The sequence below is a fragment of the Blennius ocellaris genome, assembly GCF_963422515.1.
Source record: "Blennius ocellaris genome assembly, chromosome: 4".
NCBI lineage: Eukaryota > Metazoa > Chordata > Actinopteri > Blenniiformes > Blenniidae > Blennius > Blennius ocellaris.
Window position 1 is genome coordinate 27148274 of NC_137653.1, and position 15531 is coordinate 27163804.

The following is a 15531-nucleotide window of genomic DNA, read 5'->3' on the forward strand; positions in this document are numbered from 1 at the left end:
GCTCGCCACGTCATCACATCACCTGAAACGCATGTTAAGGCCATGGCTGGACGGGCCCTTTGTCATCCTGCCTGTCTGTCTGTTTTTTTTGTTTTTTGTGAAAATTCAGTCATTTCAAGGATTAATTACTGCAATTTTTAATGTCTGTTACTAATTTAAATTTTAACACCACTACGTTGTTAACTAATTGGAAGTGAATACATCGTTTCCTCAGTCACTTCCAGTTTTTAACCCTTAACAAACTGTGTTAAGTATGAATAAACTCTGTGTGAGGGAGGTATGGTAGTAGAGTTCCTAATTCTACTCTTTGTGGGTAAAACGTATGTTTCCTGTGCTCTCAAAAGGGGTGTTTTATTGTGGAGGTGCAGGGCGGTGACTACCGGCGAGGTAATGGCGGCTGGCTTCACCACACCTCCTCCTCCTCCGGTTGAGTAACTTCCTCTTTCCTCAGTTTAAATCCAGGACTTTCACCAGGCACGCACGCGGCGCCAGCGGCTATGTGAAGCGCGGAACGATGGACCGAGTCACCGGTACTCGCTGTCGGAGACGCGGACGGAGCTCCCGGCCCTGCGGCGCACGGAGCTCCGGAGGCGGCGTGCTGCGGAGCCTCAGCGTGGGGAACACGGAGCGGGACGCGACGCCGCCCTGCAGGCAGCGGAGGACGGCTCCCCGCTACAACCTGCTGCGGGAGGTGGGCAGGGGGACGTACGGCGTGGTGTACGAAGCCGTGGCCCGCAGGTCGGGGGCCCGCGTGGCCGTGAAGAAGATGCGGTGCGACGCGCCGGAGAAAGTGGAGCTCGCGCTGCAGGAGTTCTGGGCGCTGACCAGCCTGGAGAAGCGGCACGAGAACGTGGTGCACCTGGAGGAGTGCGTCCTGCAGAGGAGCGGCCTGGCGCAGAAGATGAGCCACGGGAACAAGACGTCCAGGCAGTACCTGCACCTGGTGGAGACCTCCCTGAAAGGTGAGCCCGGCCCGGGGAGGAGGGGAGCCTCGCACGGTCCCTACCTGGGGGGTAGTCCAGAGGAGGGGGGACACTCTGATTGCAAAGATGTAGAACTTAGAACTTTATTTATATGTATAATATTAAATAGGGAATAAAACGTGCGTGTGTTGTTGTTGTTTTTACTGTTATGTAATGACTATTATTTCCTGTCCTGACTTTCTGCCCCCTCGAGGCAGAAAGTAGAGCTCCAGAGGTTTTTACTCAGCATTTTACCAACATTCCAAGTAGCATCACCTCGTCCCTTTCAGAAAAGTTCAAAAAGACAAGGTTCTGTAAAGAATCTGCGTTTGGAGGCGCCGAGGCTCCGTGTATACGACAACGTTTCAACGTTTTATTGTAATGAAACAGCACATTGGTCCAGAGGACACTCCGCTGTGGCCGGTGACACGATCAAGAGCGTCGTGACTAAATGGATGCTGTTTGGAGGTGAACCTCGATATGGATTATTAAACTAGAACACAGGAGTCGTGCGGCTCCGGAGGCAGACATGTTTGTTACTGTTGCATGAGCAGAAGACCTACTTACCAAGGTAGTGGTGCAAGTACACGGTAACAGCGCTCCGGGTGTCTCTAGGGGTGGGGGTGGTTATACGGTTATGTCACTTTTTTAAACCGAAAAAGTGACCGTGGATCCAAAAACAATCTGTGGAGTAGAAGTCGAGTAGTTTCAAGTATCTTGGGCCCTGAGAAGGTCATATTCAGTACCTACATTCTCTTCCTGGGGTTTTTCAGTCAGATTCAAAGAAGTTTATTTACACGACGCTGTCGGTTTAGCTGCAGTTTTGCCACATGCAGACAGTCGGTGGTTCATTGAGGAAACCTCGGGGTCCATGACGTGGACTACAAATGTCACCAATCCAGACGTTGGAATGCGAAGTAGCGCAAACGGTTTAGAAGTGATGTGAACTCTGTGGGTTGCTGCGTTGAGGTTCAGCAGCAGTGTGATGACCGATTGACTGACGTGTGATGATGTCGAGGTGTATTGTGATCGACACTGTTGGCGGTGCTCCGGGGGTCGGTTGAAGGCGTTGGTCTGAGCTGTGCTGTTGTTCCAGGCGAGCGGGTGCTGAGCCGCCCGGAGGAGCCCTGCTACCTCTGGTTCGTCATGGAGTTCTGCGAGAGCGGGGACCTCAGCCACTTCATCCTGTCGCGGCGGCCCGACCCGCAGACCAACAGCAGCTTCATGCTGCAGCTGACCAGCGCCATCGCCTTCCTGCACCAGAACAACATCGTGCACCGAGACCTGAAACCGGACAACATCCTCATCTCTCAGAAGTCGGGCTCGCCGGTGCTGAAGGTGGCCGACTTCGGCCTCAGCAAGGTCTGCGCCGGGCTGGGCCGCGCCGGCGAGCCCAAAGTGGGCGAGGACAAGAACAAGAACGTCAACGTGAACAAGTTCTGGCTGTCGTCGGCGTGCGGCTCGGACTTCTACATGGCTCCGGAGGTGTGGGAGGGCCACTACACCGCCAAGGCCGACATCTTCGCCCTGGGCATCATCATCTGGGCCATGCTGGAGAGGATCACCTTCGTGGACGCCGAGTCCAAGCGGGAGCTGCTGGGCTCGTACGTGAAGCAGGGGGCGGCCATCGTTCCGGTGGGCGAGGCGCTGCTGGAGAACCCCAAGATGGTGCTGAACATCCCCCAGAAGCGCATGTCCTGCATGTCGGCCGGCGTCAGGAAGCTGCTGCAGGACATGCTGGCGGTGAACCCTCAGGACCGGCCCGACGCCTTCCAGCTGCAGGCCAGGATGGACCAGATGTGTGCTACGTGAACCTCACACAGGTACTGCCACACTCTTCACCCGCTGATCAATTGCATCAATTTGCTCCTGTAGGTGTAGTTTGAACACTTTCAAACAAAAAGAAGAGAAAAGCACTTTTCAGTTCACATAGAAACTAAGCAGGAATGGACAACTCTGTGAATTTACTAAAAATGTCTTCAAATACAAATGTGGACTAGTTTGAGGAGTTTTTCATTTGAGTCCCTCCAACCTTTGTCGAATGTTCGTCTCTCTTTGTGGTAAAGTTCTTAAAAAAACCCAGTGAGACCACATATTTAATGAAATAAATAGTTTTTACCGGCAGTGTTACACAGAACAAGTATCAGTGCGAGTGATGAAGTGGTTAGTGGACGGGAGGAAATGTAGGAAATACAAGGAAGTGAACTAAAACGGTTCAAATTCCAACCAACCAACCACCCCGACCGTACAGGGGGAGTGTTTGGGGTCATAAAGGAGCAGCGTGGCGATTGAATGAAGGAACGGTGGCCTGGCCTCTGTTTGGGTTTTAATCCTCTTATCATTGAAATTAATTAAAGACACAGTATTCATATTTTCTGAATAGACAGTTTAAGTGGGATTCGCCAAAACACAATAGATTGTTTAAATCAATTTCATTTAAATGGAGAATACGACAGTTATTTCAAAGCACTTTTACAGAGAAGAACCAACTGATTCAAGCAAGCAGGCGAGACGCTGGAGGACAAAGTCCCTCAACCCGGTGACAGATTGTGAGGAGGGATTCTAGCCCTGGTTCTGGTCGGTGTCGTAGAAGTGCATCGGTAGGTTTGTAGTGACGAAGGCGCGCTCTCAAACATCGCATGGTGCGCTCGGTGTGAATTAGTGCCGAGTCAGCAGTGATGAAGAGTGCGCAGGCTGTAAATCTCTCTGAGGCCGTTATGCAACAGAGTCTATGTGGGACAGACAGCTGGTCAGAAAGCCTCACGCAGGACGACACTGTTCCCGCCGTGCAGAGATGATCCAGTTCACCCCGGTGCAGGGAGCGCCTCGGGTTTCACCTGAACCTGCACTGCTTCACGCAGTGTTTGTGAAGTAGCTGCAGTAGCATGATGAAGAATTTGTCCTCGTCAAATGTGAAAACCATCCGTTCATTTTAGTTATATGAGGATTTTTGGGCTGCAACTAATTGATTAATCGATAGATTATTTTTGCCATTATTTGATTAATCAGGGTTTTTTGTTGTTGATTTTAAACAATTTGGTTTCAGCACGTGTTTAGAGAATTCTGTATTTTATTTCAAGAACGTGTGTAAAGTATCTCGAAGGAACACGGTGAGCTTGGTTATTGCTTAATGAGGGCTAACTGGAGACGGATGTAGACTGGCGTCTCGACCTTGTCGCGGTTTGAAGGTCACACATGTCATTTTCTAGGTTGAGTGTGAAGTTTTCTCTCCTGGTGTTTCTCGGACCGCCGCCATCTTGCTGAAAGCGTTGACCGCTAACCAGGCCAACTATTGGCTGTCGGCTGCTTCTCCTGCTGTGCTGGCTCATTACTGCCACACAGTGGCTCATTACTGCCACACAGTGGCTCATTACTGCCACACAGTGGCTCATTACTGCCACACAGTGGTAGCTGCTGGAACACATTGGTTGAACAAAATCGGGCCACTAAAAGGCAAAAACTATTTTATGAACCAACTATTTGATGACTAAATTAGTTGACAAGCTTTTAAATGATCTCTTAGTGTGATGTGTCACTAACAGTCGTGGTAGTTTGACTGGATCATACTTGAATAAAATCCGATGTTTTCAGCTGTGAGGGCCGTGTGATTGTTCACAATGTCGAGAGTAGAAACAAGCGGGTTTTAATTTGAAAGCGTCCGGCGGTGAGGCTGCATTGTGTGACGGATGTTTGTGTTTCTGTGCAGACGTGCTGCGTCCCTGTGTGACCTGAAGACGGCCGCTCGTCCCGCGGTCCGAGTGCTGGACCAGGACGGAGAGCGCCGGTCCGGATGAAGCCTCCTCGGGGTGTCGGCTTGGTCCCACACCAGGAGCACACACACACACACACACACACACACACACACACACACACACACACACACACACACACACACACACACACACACACACACACACACACACACACACACACACACACACACACACACACACACACACACACACACACACACACACACACGCACCTTGTGAAAAAAAACTGAGGTTGGATGATTGTGGACTTGTGAACCGAAAGTAGGACGCTAATGTGAGAAACTGGACTGGTTCGGTTGCCATGGAAACCTGTTCACCCATCACACGCCAGTCAGCCAGCAGCACATGCTGGAGCTGTGCTTGGTTCTGAGCAGGAAGTGAAGAAGTGCAGCGGGTCTCAAGTGGCTGCAGTGACTCCAGAGTTCCCCCTCGTTTGTACTACCTCATGTGTAGACGTTTCTTACTGAGCCATTGTGTGGGTCCCCCCCCCCCCCCCCCCCCAGTTTAAGAGGACAGTCCTCACTGTTTGGAGACGCAGCTTTGTTCCTGTCTTATGGCGCTAAACAGCCCATAATAACTCCCCGTGAAGCTTTGGGAGCGAAGAACCCGTTTTGTTCCACTAATGTCTCATTTCTGTTTATTTCTGACAAAGTCCAATTAATAAAGTTTGTAATAATCACACTTCTGCTTTTTTATTCTTTGTATTTTGTTTCCATGTTTGTTCAGAACTTCACCCTGCGAATCAATCCAATACGTTAGATTGTGTTTTCATCGACGCACCAAGAGTGACACATCATTCTCATGATGAATACGGATCTTCCAGGCATTTCTCCAACAGAAGCTCTTCATGTACAACTATGTATTGTGTTTACATTACGGGATAAATGTTTTGAGTCCAAAGCTTTGCCCAGGCACAGTTTTGATGGTTCATAATGAAAGTTAGATCAGATGAACTGACTGGCAGTGATTCAAGCTGAGCCGAGTCGCCGTCGCAGCACAACAATAGTCTGTGAAGAGATGAACAGTTGGAATGTGACGGGTCAAAAGACGAGGAGGATTCCACAGGGTCCGCCCTCACGGTGGTTCTTATTACATCACACGCTAACTGGAACATTTCAAAATGAGTATCTGCTCACTGGCACATTCCTTTTCTACGTGCAGAAACACTAGATTGTATTTTTGCTATCTGATTAAAAGGCTCAGTTATCTTACTTAAACCCAGGATTAATACAGATTGATTTTTGGAGCTGCTCTAAATGAATTGGGATGACTTAACACTTTATTTGCCATTTAGATCCCCATCAAAATAAAATTTCAGTGCAATTCCTCAGAGCACAGCAGGAATACTGACAGAAATGAGACATCAAAAACCAATACATATCCTAGTGGACTGATGACGCATCAGATGCTATCAGAGGAGAGTCTCAATAATTAAACTACTGATATGGAGGATAAAACTAGAATACTGACTGCGAGTCAAACCACTGCGGGCCGCCATGTTTGTTTACAAGGGATGGACGGGGACGGGAGGGGGAGAGTTGCACATGCACAGTAACGGCTAAGTAGCCTCCAGCAGCCTGCAGGAGGGATGAGCGGCCGTGAAAGAAACTTTCCACCCTGGGAGCCGGATTAAAAACTTCACGGATACAGTGGATGCCGTGTAAACGAACCCCCCCAAAAGTGAAGGTTTTGTGGATAGACTGGAAAACGTCATGTAAACAGGGCCTTTAGGCATCAGTGTCAATAGTAATGGAGCAAAACCTCCACGTTTCACAAAGCAACTCAATGTTGCAACATTGAGTTGCTTTGTGAAACGTGGAGGTTTTGAGTACTACAGTTTTCTGAAGGATTATTTCAGTGTTTCCCCAGAGCTGGGTCAAGGTTAATAAGGTTATTTTTTGAAACCAATATTATGCTTTGGCATATAATTATAGATTAAATCAAGTTCCTTCCAGTTTCATTTGTAACACACACACACGCACACGCACACACACACGCACACAGGGTGGCGGTAGAAGTGTGTCTTATGTAATTCATCCACCAGGGGGCGGCACATGATCATATGTAACTTCCTGCTTAGACTTTCTTATAATCATTCACATCATATTCACCTTCATCATAACTATTATCATCGTCACCATCAGAACCATCGTCATCTTCATCATCATAAGCATCTTCATCGCCATCATCATAAGAATTATCATCGTCACCATCAGAACCATCATCATCTTCATCATCATAAGCATCTTCATCGCCGTCATCATAAGAATTATCATCGTCACCATCAGAACCATCACCATCTTCATCATAACCATCATAATCATCACAAGCATCATCTTCATCAAAACCATCATCATCTTCATCACAACATCATCATCTTCATCATCACCACTGTTTTCACCACCATCAACATCACCAGCAGAATCACCAGCATCTTCATCAGAACCCTCACCACCATTTGAACCATCTTCATCATCACCATCAGGACCACCATCATCATCATAATCAACATAATCTTCACCTTCACCACCATCATCATTGTCATCATCATCCTCTTCACGGGATCGTCATCCTCATCATAACCCTTATCACCATCTTCATCCTCACAAGCATCTTCATCCTCATCATCACTGACCTCAGTGTCAAGCCTCTGTTTTAGAACAAAGCGTAATAACAAAGGTATCCATGGTAACCACCCACGGTTGTGTAGCAGGACATGCTGTTGGCAGATCAAAGTGAGTGAGCTTCAGCCACTGAGCCGGACTTGAGAACGGGATGGTAGGTGTTTGTCAGGAGGGGGGGGGGGTGGAAAAGCTTCCCTGCAGGAATGTGGAAACATCTTCTCCAGAACTATTTACACTGCAGTCTGCCGCCTGTGACTCCACAGTCCACTGTGTATAAATGAAGAGGAGGCGGGCATCTCCTCCACAGAAGGAGAGGAAGAGGAGTCGTAGGAAACGCTAGAGTTTGAGAGGAAAGAGGCGATGAAGATGAAGATGCTGCTTTGCTCCCTGCTGCTGTGCGCCGTCGCTCAGGTAAGTGCTTTTAAAGTCAGCGTGTGCAGCCGGCGGCGGCCTTTCTCTCACTTCTGATGCCGCCACAGCGTCGCCGGCCTTCAGAGCAGGAGCGTCGTCGTTTCGTGTCTGAAGAGCGCGCTGGCGATGAGAGACGTTTCAGCTTTCATCACTGTGCTTTTAAAGGGATCAACGCTGTGACGGCTTTTCAGGACTTCGACATGTTTGTTCAAACTGATTTCAGGTCAGTTTGATCCCAATAATGACGACTCCAAATGGTTCTCCTACTTTCACTGAAAAAGACCCTTAACTATTCACATTACATTCACGATATTTCTACAAAACCTCAACACATGTTTGAAAGTCTTTTCACAAGGAAAATGCATCACAGTTTTTCCTTTCCTTGTTTCCCAGAATGCAACAAACTGATTTGGTTTGGTTTTTAATTGTCGTAGGAGAGTTTGTCCTCACTCTTAATAAGATGTCTCCATGACTCATCGCTTTTATTAAAACTTCACCGTGATGCAGTCCAGGAGAAATCACTCATGTTTGGTGCTACCGAGAGACAGAATGTGACGGGACAGGACAGGACAGGACAGGACAGGACAGGACAGGACAGGACAGGACAGGACAGGACAGGACAGGACAGGACAGGACAGGTCCAGGACAGGACAGGACAGGACAGGACAGGACAGGACAGGACAGGACAGGACAGGACAGGACAGGACAGGACAGGACATGCAGTGTGGTCTGAGGGTTTACCTCTAAAGTGTTTGGGCTTCATTCAAATCGCTTTAGAAAGTGAGAATGGCTGCTCCTCTAAGCCTTGTGGTCTTCAGGACATGTTTGGAGTGTGACTGGTTGGTTTGATCTGGTCGTTATATAGAGGAACATAATGCAAGAAATGACGGTTCCTATTGCAGACCTCTGTGGAACTCCTTCACTCACTTTAGACGTGAGGAAGGCTGAGTCTGTGCGATGTGGTTCAAAGCCCCTCAGTGTTGCTTCTCGCTCGGTGAGGACGTCTTGCTGTCGGGCAGCAGACTCACTTTTCTCTCCACCCTCTTTGGAAAGTTCCTGTAGAAACGGTGAGGATGTGGTTTTTCCCTCCCTCCCTCCCTGCAGCTCTCCGCCTTCCCGTCCTGGTCTGAGCAGCAGGTTTCTCTTCCCCCTGTCTCCTCAGGTGTGCTGCCAGCTGTGCGGCGGTCCCTGTCGCTGCCCCCCCAGCCCTCCCGGCTGCCCGGCCGGCGTCCCGCTCATCCCAGACGGCTGTGGCTGCTGCCAGGTGTGCGCCCGGCAGGAGGGCGAGGCCTGCAGCCAGCGGCTGCCCTGTGACCACCGGCGGGGGCTGCAGTGTGACCACAGCGCCAGCTTCCCCGACGGGCCGGGACAGTGTGTTGGTGCGAACATCAAACTGACTTTGACCACTCTGACACCAACCCGATGGCGTGGAACCTGCATCAGGCCGCTCAGCGGGGACATGCATAGATGAAATGTAGTTTTTGACATTTTGTACCTCAGAAACTTGAAATTGTATGACGTGTTGACATTATTTATATCAAACAGGAATATATTTAAGGGGTCGTCAGCCAGCGTTTTAACATTTTCACATGGTCTTGTTGATTCAATAACATTGTTTTCAAAGTGTAGTGCCTCAAATCCAGCTTCTCCTTGGTTCTCCTCCATTCGAATATTGGATCCTAGGAGCTGCATTCAGAATCTGCTGTGTCTGTGTGAGCTGGACTGGCTCCGCCCACACACGCCCATCTATGGGAAGAGGAGGTAGTACTTCCTCTCGTGGTGCCATGTGCCAGAGCAGAGCGGCCTGATTGTGGGAGGAGTCAAAGGGGGAGGAGCCTACCTTGATTGTGATTGGCTAAACCCCCTGATGACACTATATAGGGTTTGATTTCTGATTGGCTGGTTGGAGCAACACACTTTTTAAAACCTGGAACAAGCCAGGGAGAGAGAGAGAGGTGATACTTTCTTCACTTCTGGGGCGTCGTTCCAGGTATGGAGACAATTAGTACTGCTGGAGAACCTTTGGAAAGTTAATTTTGTATAATATGAGCTCTTTAAAGTCAGTGAAGTCAAACTCCTTTTAGCTGAGGGTTCAATTTGTAGTAAGTGTCATTTTCAATATTACGACATTTGCAATGACCTGGTGCAATGACCTGGTGCAATGACCTGGTGTCGAATACAAAATTGCAGTTGTGTTGCACCTAAAAACGCAACAAATGTCTTGACTCTGATCTGATTACATCTTTCACTTATGGAAGCAGCAAAATCTCCAGACAGTGAAGTAGAAATAGAAGTTTGATGTCCATCCATATATCTTTTATACTGTTTAATACTGTTCAGGGTAGCGGGTTGCTGGAGCTAATCCCAGTGGACTGTGGGTGTAGACAGGTACAGTACATGGGACAGGTGAGGACAAATCCACCTGGACAGGTCCACCAAGGCACAGGGACAGAAAACCCCACACTCTCTCATTCACACCTCGGGAAATCTAATGTCCCCAGTGAGTGTCACATTTTTGAACTGTGGGAGGAAACTGGAGTAAAGCTACGCACACACAGGGAAACGTGCACACTCCACTCATAAAGGCCCAGTCAGCATCTGAATCCACAACCTTCTCGCTGTGAGGCAAGAGTTTGTTACGCAATGGTTTCCTTCGTTGTTACAGTAATGTTTGGTGGTGAATGACACAACTTCCTTAGAATCTGCCACTAATGCTTTCTCAGTAATTACTTTTGTCTCCACATGTTTGACCTAAGTCGTCACTTGCTCAGCAAAGCGATCGCTTCCAGCCGACATTCCTCCTCCGCAGGTGTGAACGAGCTGGGCTGTGAGCTGGCCGGCAGGACGCTGGAGGAGGGGCAGGTATTCCAGCCGTCCTGTGGCCTGCTGTGTCGATGCCTGGGTGGAGGACTGACCTGCGTGCCCTTGTGCAGCGACGGCCTGCCGGCGTTCAGTGACACTCAGTGCCCCAACCCTCAGCTGGTTCGACTCCCGGGACAGTGCTGCAGGGAGTGGGTGTGTGAAGGCCTGGACAACGCCGTTTCCTCCAGCCTCGCCGGAGGTAACGCACTCTCACTTTTTTAAAAACGTTGTCATCGCGATGACAAAGTTTACACTATTAAATCAAAATGCTCAATCGTATCTCAACTAAAGTTTGTTTCTCATTGCAGCTGATTAATTCCAACAGCGCCGCTCACAAAGGCAATTCAATTTCAATACATAGAAATAAAAAAGAACATTTCTGTGAGCCACTCATTTACTTGTAAAACGTGTTTGATAAACATCCAAGAAGGATCAACGTGACCACAACAGTTAAAATAAATAGGTAAACACTAACATTACAGTATAAGTTTACAGTTCTGGACCAATAGATTTCAACATGAGAAACAGTTTTGGTAAAATAGAGCAAGAATATACAAGCTGCGCTTTCCTCTTTTAAAAAAAAACATTTTGTGTCTTCAGACAAATGTAGTGTTGTGGAAAGTGGGAAAGCAGCTCTTTTATTCATTGCAGACATCCTCCTGTTACATTTCAAGAGAGAGATGTCCTGCTTCATTGGGAACATTTCTCGCTGTTTCACAGCTGTTTGGGCTTCACTTTCACTGGCAGGTTTCTGGAAAAACAAGCCGGTTCAATACTGGTTTGAATCAATGATAAGGTTCATCTACTCTGTGGAGAGAAAACTCAGTCAGACAAAATCCAAACAACATCTCACTTTCACCAACAACACAGATACAGATCGTGTCATCTGTAATTCAATATTATTTACTATGAATAGTAAAATCTCTCTTCCACATTCAACAAGAAACAAATAACTCCAATGAATCTGTCTCTTTCAGAATAAAAGCATTTAATCGTGGACAAATATAATCCTCTAAATGACTTTTTTGAGTTTTTTCTTGAATCAATCTTTGACTAAATCTCTTTGGTTGATTTTTATTCTCGCTGAAAGGATGTAGTGAATCAAACAAAGTGAAATCAATTACAAGCCGCTCTGACGTCTGATGTGAATGAAGAAATACTTCGGAGCACTAATCTGCTGAAGTTACTTCTGAACGTGTGCCTCTTCTATTATTCTCTTCTATTATTATGATGAAATGAAGTGATGCTGATGCGAGGCACATCTGGATGGCACACGTGTGAGAACTATTTTTAGAGGACGCTGAGAAGCAGTTTCCACTTCAGACCTCAGATGTGCTCCGTCTCCTGACCCGTCCACTCCTGAAGCCAAACGCCTTCCCTTTGAAAGAACACTGCCAACTCCTTCCTGTCTGCTGCTTGTGTCCAGCTGTGCAGCGGCGTCACCACCACGGCGGCGGGCTGCCCGTCCCCCCGTTCGGCCCCACGTCCAACTGCCTCGAGTGGAGCTCGGCCTGGACGCCCTGCTCCCGCAGCTGTGGTCCAGGTGTGTCCGTCCGCGGCACAAACAGGAACCGGGCCTGTCGGCTACAGACTGAGACCAGACTGTGCCAGGTCAGGCCGTGCCAGGCCGTGCAGCAGGCTGCGGTCAGTAACACACTGTGAGGAGGACTTTAAAGGCGCCATATGATGCAGTTTTTGAACAATTTCACGTCGTTGTCAGAGGTCCAGCAAAAGTTTGAATTCAAAATGTATTTCCACAGATTCAGCCTTGGTCCTGAATTTCAGTCTAAAACTCCCTCCAGTGAGTCCAGCTGAGAACAGGCCTTTTCTGCATCTGTACCTTTAAATGCTAATTCGCTGTGTCTGTTCCTGTGGGGGGAAAAAAGTTTAGGCTCTGTCCACACAAGCTAAAATCAGCTTCTTTCATTCCGTCGTTCTAAAAAAGTTTCTCGTCCACACGGCACCATGACAATGACCCAAAACCTATAGGTGGCCCTGTAGCTGCCACAGAAATACATCAAAAGAGAAGAAGACGCAGAGAACACAAAAATCCTCGTCTTCTGGTATCCAACATCTCACCTTATTAAACCAAACGCCATCAGGAGTGTCTGCAGCTCGACCTGGAGCACGTCGTCCGCCAGTGTTGTGTTCAGTGATGTCGCGGATTGAGAGAGAGAGGGTCGCAGGTTCATCAGGACAAGAGGTGGGGCGGGGACATATTCATTTTTAGCAATGGTGCGTCTTACTCTTTCAAAGCCGTGGCGGCGTTTTCAGGCCAAGAACGACGTCGTTACATGAAACTACATTATCGTGTGGACAGGGCCTGAGAGGGCAGAGCTCACATAAAGTCAAAGTGAGTAGCACCTACCAGAGGGAGTGGTTATTTCCCTGTATGATGTCACGAAGGGAGCATCTCTGATTCATCTATATGAGCAAACATTGAAGCAGAAGACAGACTCTTCACTTCTGGGGCTTTATATTCAGGCTATAGGGACATGTATTATTCTTAAAAAAAAAACATTAGACCGTGAATTTTGCATAAATGGGGGACCTACTCCGCCTCCAATTCTATTTCTTAGAAAACCTAGGAACCTCCAGTAAGCAGCACTCTGAGAACTCGGTTGGGTAATAAGGGACTAACAGCTCTTTAACCATTTCACACTAATTGCTGGTCGCTGCTGCACTGTTTACACCTGATCACATCAAGGTGATCAGGCCCGACAGTCACTCATTAGAATTTCTTAAAAGCAATAACCTGTCCGATAAAATCTAATGCTCATGCTTCAATTTTTGCCAAAGGAGAAAAATTTTCTTTTTCTTTTTGGAACATATTGTGTTTTTTGCGTGCAGGTTTAAATTAAGACCACGGAAGAGAAGTGAAACTTTACCTTCTCTTTAAATATATCAACTCATGTGACATTACTTGTTGGACACCCAGAGTTCCCGGAGTAACTGGAGGGAGGGGGGTGGACGTCACACCACCCTGTGGGAGAGGGTCTATAAAACTACAGGAAGCATTCTGCAAAGAGAAGACATGTTTTTTTTTATTTTGCTTTTTAATGTATGTTATATTAACTTTCACTGAGTTTCTCTCCTCTTTCATGACAGATACATTCATTACATTCATATTTCACCTTCACTGATCTGTTTACATGTGCCTGAATGTGAATGTGTTGTTATTATAAATAACTACATGAACCAATGAAGGATTGGTTAAAGGTCTCTCTCTCTCTCTCTCTCTCTCTCTCTCTCTCTCTCTCTCTCTCTCACTCTCTCTCTCATCACTACACCACTGAAACATCTCTATTCCACACCGAGCTGTGACCTCTGACCTCAGCCATGAGAGACACACTGGTTTCTGTGGTTGTGTTCCAGGAGGCTGGAGTGTGTGAGAGCAGCTACAGCCCGCCGGCGTCGGTCCACCTGGAGGTCCAGGGCTGCTGGAGCTCCAGGACGTACCGCCCCCGCTTCTGTGCCCTGGCCTGTCCCGGAGGACACTGCTGCAGCCCCGCCCACACCCGGACCGCCGAGGTGCTGTTCCTCTGCCCGGGGGGCCGCCTCAGCCTGCAGCAGGTGATGATGATCCAGTCCTGCTCCTGCAGCGCCGCGGCCTGCCCCCCCACACACACCCTGCCCCGGCTCTGAGGGGCGAGCCGGGCTGGCCCCGTCATCCAGACAGTCGAGAGCCTGAGAGACAACAGCGGTTTCATCCTGTCCTTCCAGGTATCAACCAGAGACTCAAGTATATTCATCTGTACGGTAAAATATAAATGTGTGCAAAAATATAAATGTGTTGAATGTACTTCATTGGACTTTAAGTGTGAGACCAACATCATGTAGTGCTTGAAGAAAATGACACATGTTTTTTCGTTTTCGTTTTTAAATGAAAAAGCTGAATATTGTGGAGCAACAAGTCTTCCTCTCTGATCCAGTAAATAACATCCAGGTCAACCAAAAGTGTTCAGAAGAAATGTCATGAATAAATAAACGTCTGTGTGAATCCAGCTGTTCTGTGAAGACTGAAGACCTTCAGAGGAAATGGACCATGAAGACCTTCAGAGGAAATGGACCATGAAGACCTTCAGAGGACATGGACCATGAGGACCGAAGACCTTCAGAGGACATGGATCATGAGGACTGAAGACCTTCAGAGGACATGGACCATGAAGACCTTTAGAGGACATGGACCATGAAGACCTTCAGAGGACATGGACCATGAAGACCTTCAGAGGACATGGACCATGAAGACCTTCAGAGGACATGGACTATGAGGACCGAAGACCTTCAGAGGACATGGACCATGAAGACCTTCAGAGGACATGGACCATGAGGACTGAAGACCTTCAGAGGACATGGACCATGAAGACCTTCAGAGGACATGGACCATGAGGACTGAAGACCTTCAGAGGACATGGACCATGAGGACTGCAGACCACAGCAGACAGGAGGAGTTTAAAGTTCAGTTAGAAAATAAATGATGGGGCTCCAGGTGATCCATCGTCCTGAAATGAAGAGACTTTGCTGCAACTGCAACCCAGAGAGACGTCCACCTACTGAAGACCAGAGAGACGTCCACCTACTGAAGACCAGAGAGACGTCCACCTACTGAAGACCAGAGAGAGGTCCACCTACTGAAGACCAGAGAGACGTCCACCTACTGAAGACCAGAGAGACGTCCACCTACTGAAGACCAGAGAGACGTCCACCTACTGAAGACCGGCAGAGAGAGTCTGGACCAGAGGTCCTGGACTCTGGAGGACTGCAGGTCCTCAACGTGTCCAGAGGACAACACTCAGTGTGGAGGACTGCAGGTCCTCAACGTGTCCAGAGGACAACACTCAGTGTGGAGGACTGCAGGTCCTCAACGTGTCCAGAGGACAACACTCAGTGTGGAGGACT

General features: G+C 48.2%; 2 protein-coding genes across 2 annotated transcripts; both read left to right on the plus strand.

Annotated features, from left to right (window-relative positions):
• The first annotated feature begins 497 nt into the window (after positions 1–497).
• LOC308129046 (serine/threonine-protein kinase 35-like) lies at positions 498–4790 on the plus strand. The gene is made up of 3 exons (XM_080494798.1): positions 498–962; positions 2059–2785; positions 4669–4790. Exons 1-2 carry the CDS (start codon positions 515–517, stop codon positions 2772–2774), a joined length of 1164 nt encoding a protein of 387 aa, XP_080350924.1. The 5' UTR covers positions 498–514; the 3' UTR covers positions 2775–2785; positions 4669–4790.
• Positions 4791–7693: 2903 nt separating this feature from the next.
• Positions 7694–14277, plus strand: LOC308128772 (CCN family member 5-like; the record flags this gene model as incomplete). The annotated part of the gene is made up of 5 exons (XM_080494437.1): positions 7694–7770; positions 8933–9149; positions 10580–10831; positions 12059–12276; positions 14008–14277. Exons 1-5 carry the CDS (start codon positions 7720–7722, stop codon positions 14275–14277), a joined length of 1008 nt encoding a protein of 335 aa, XP_080350563.1. The 5' UTR covers positions 7694–7719.
• Positions 14278–15531: the final 1254 nt, after the last annotated feature.

What these genes read in the sequence shown, in the direction of transcription:
- LOC308129046 (XM_080494798.1), top strand. Translation starts at nt 515, where the DNA reads ATGGACCGAGTCACCGGTACTCGCTGTCGGAGACGCGGACGGAGCTCC. An exon ending in GGTGGAGACCTCCCTGAAAG is followed by an intron (nt 963 to 2,058) that starts GTGAGCCCGGCC and finishes CTGTTGTTCCAG; the next exon opens with GCGAGCGGGTGCTGAGCCGC.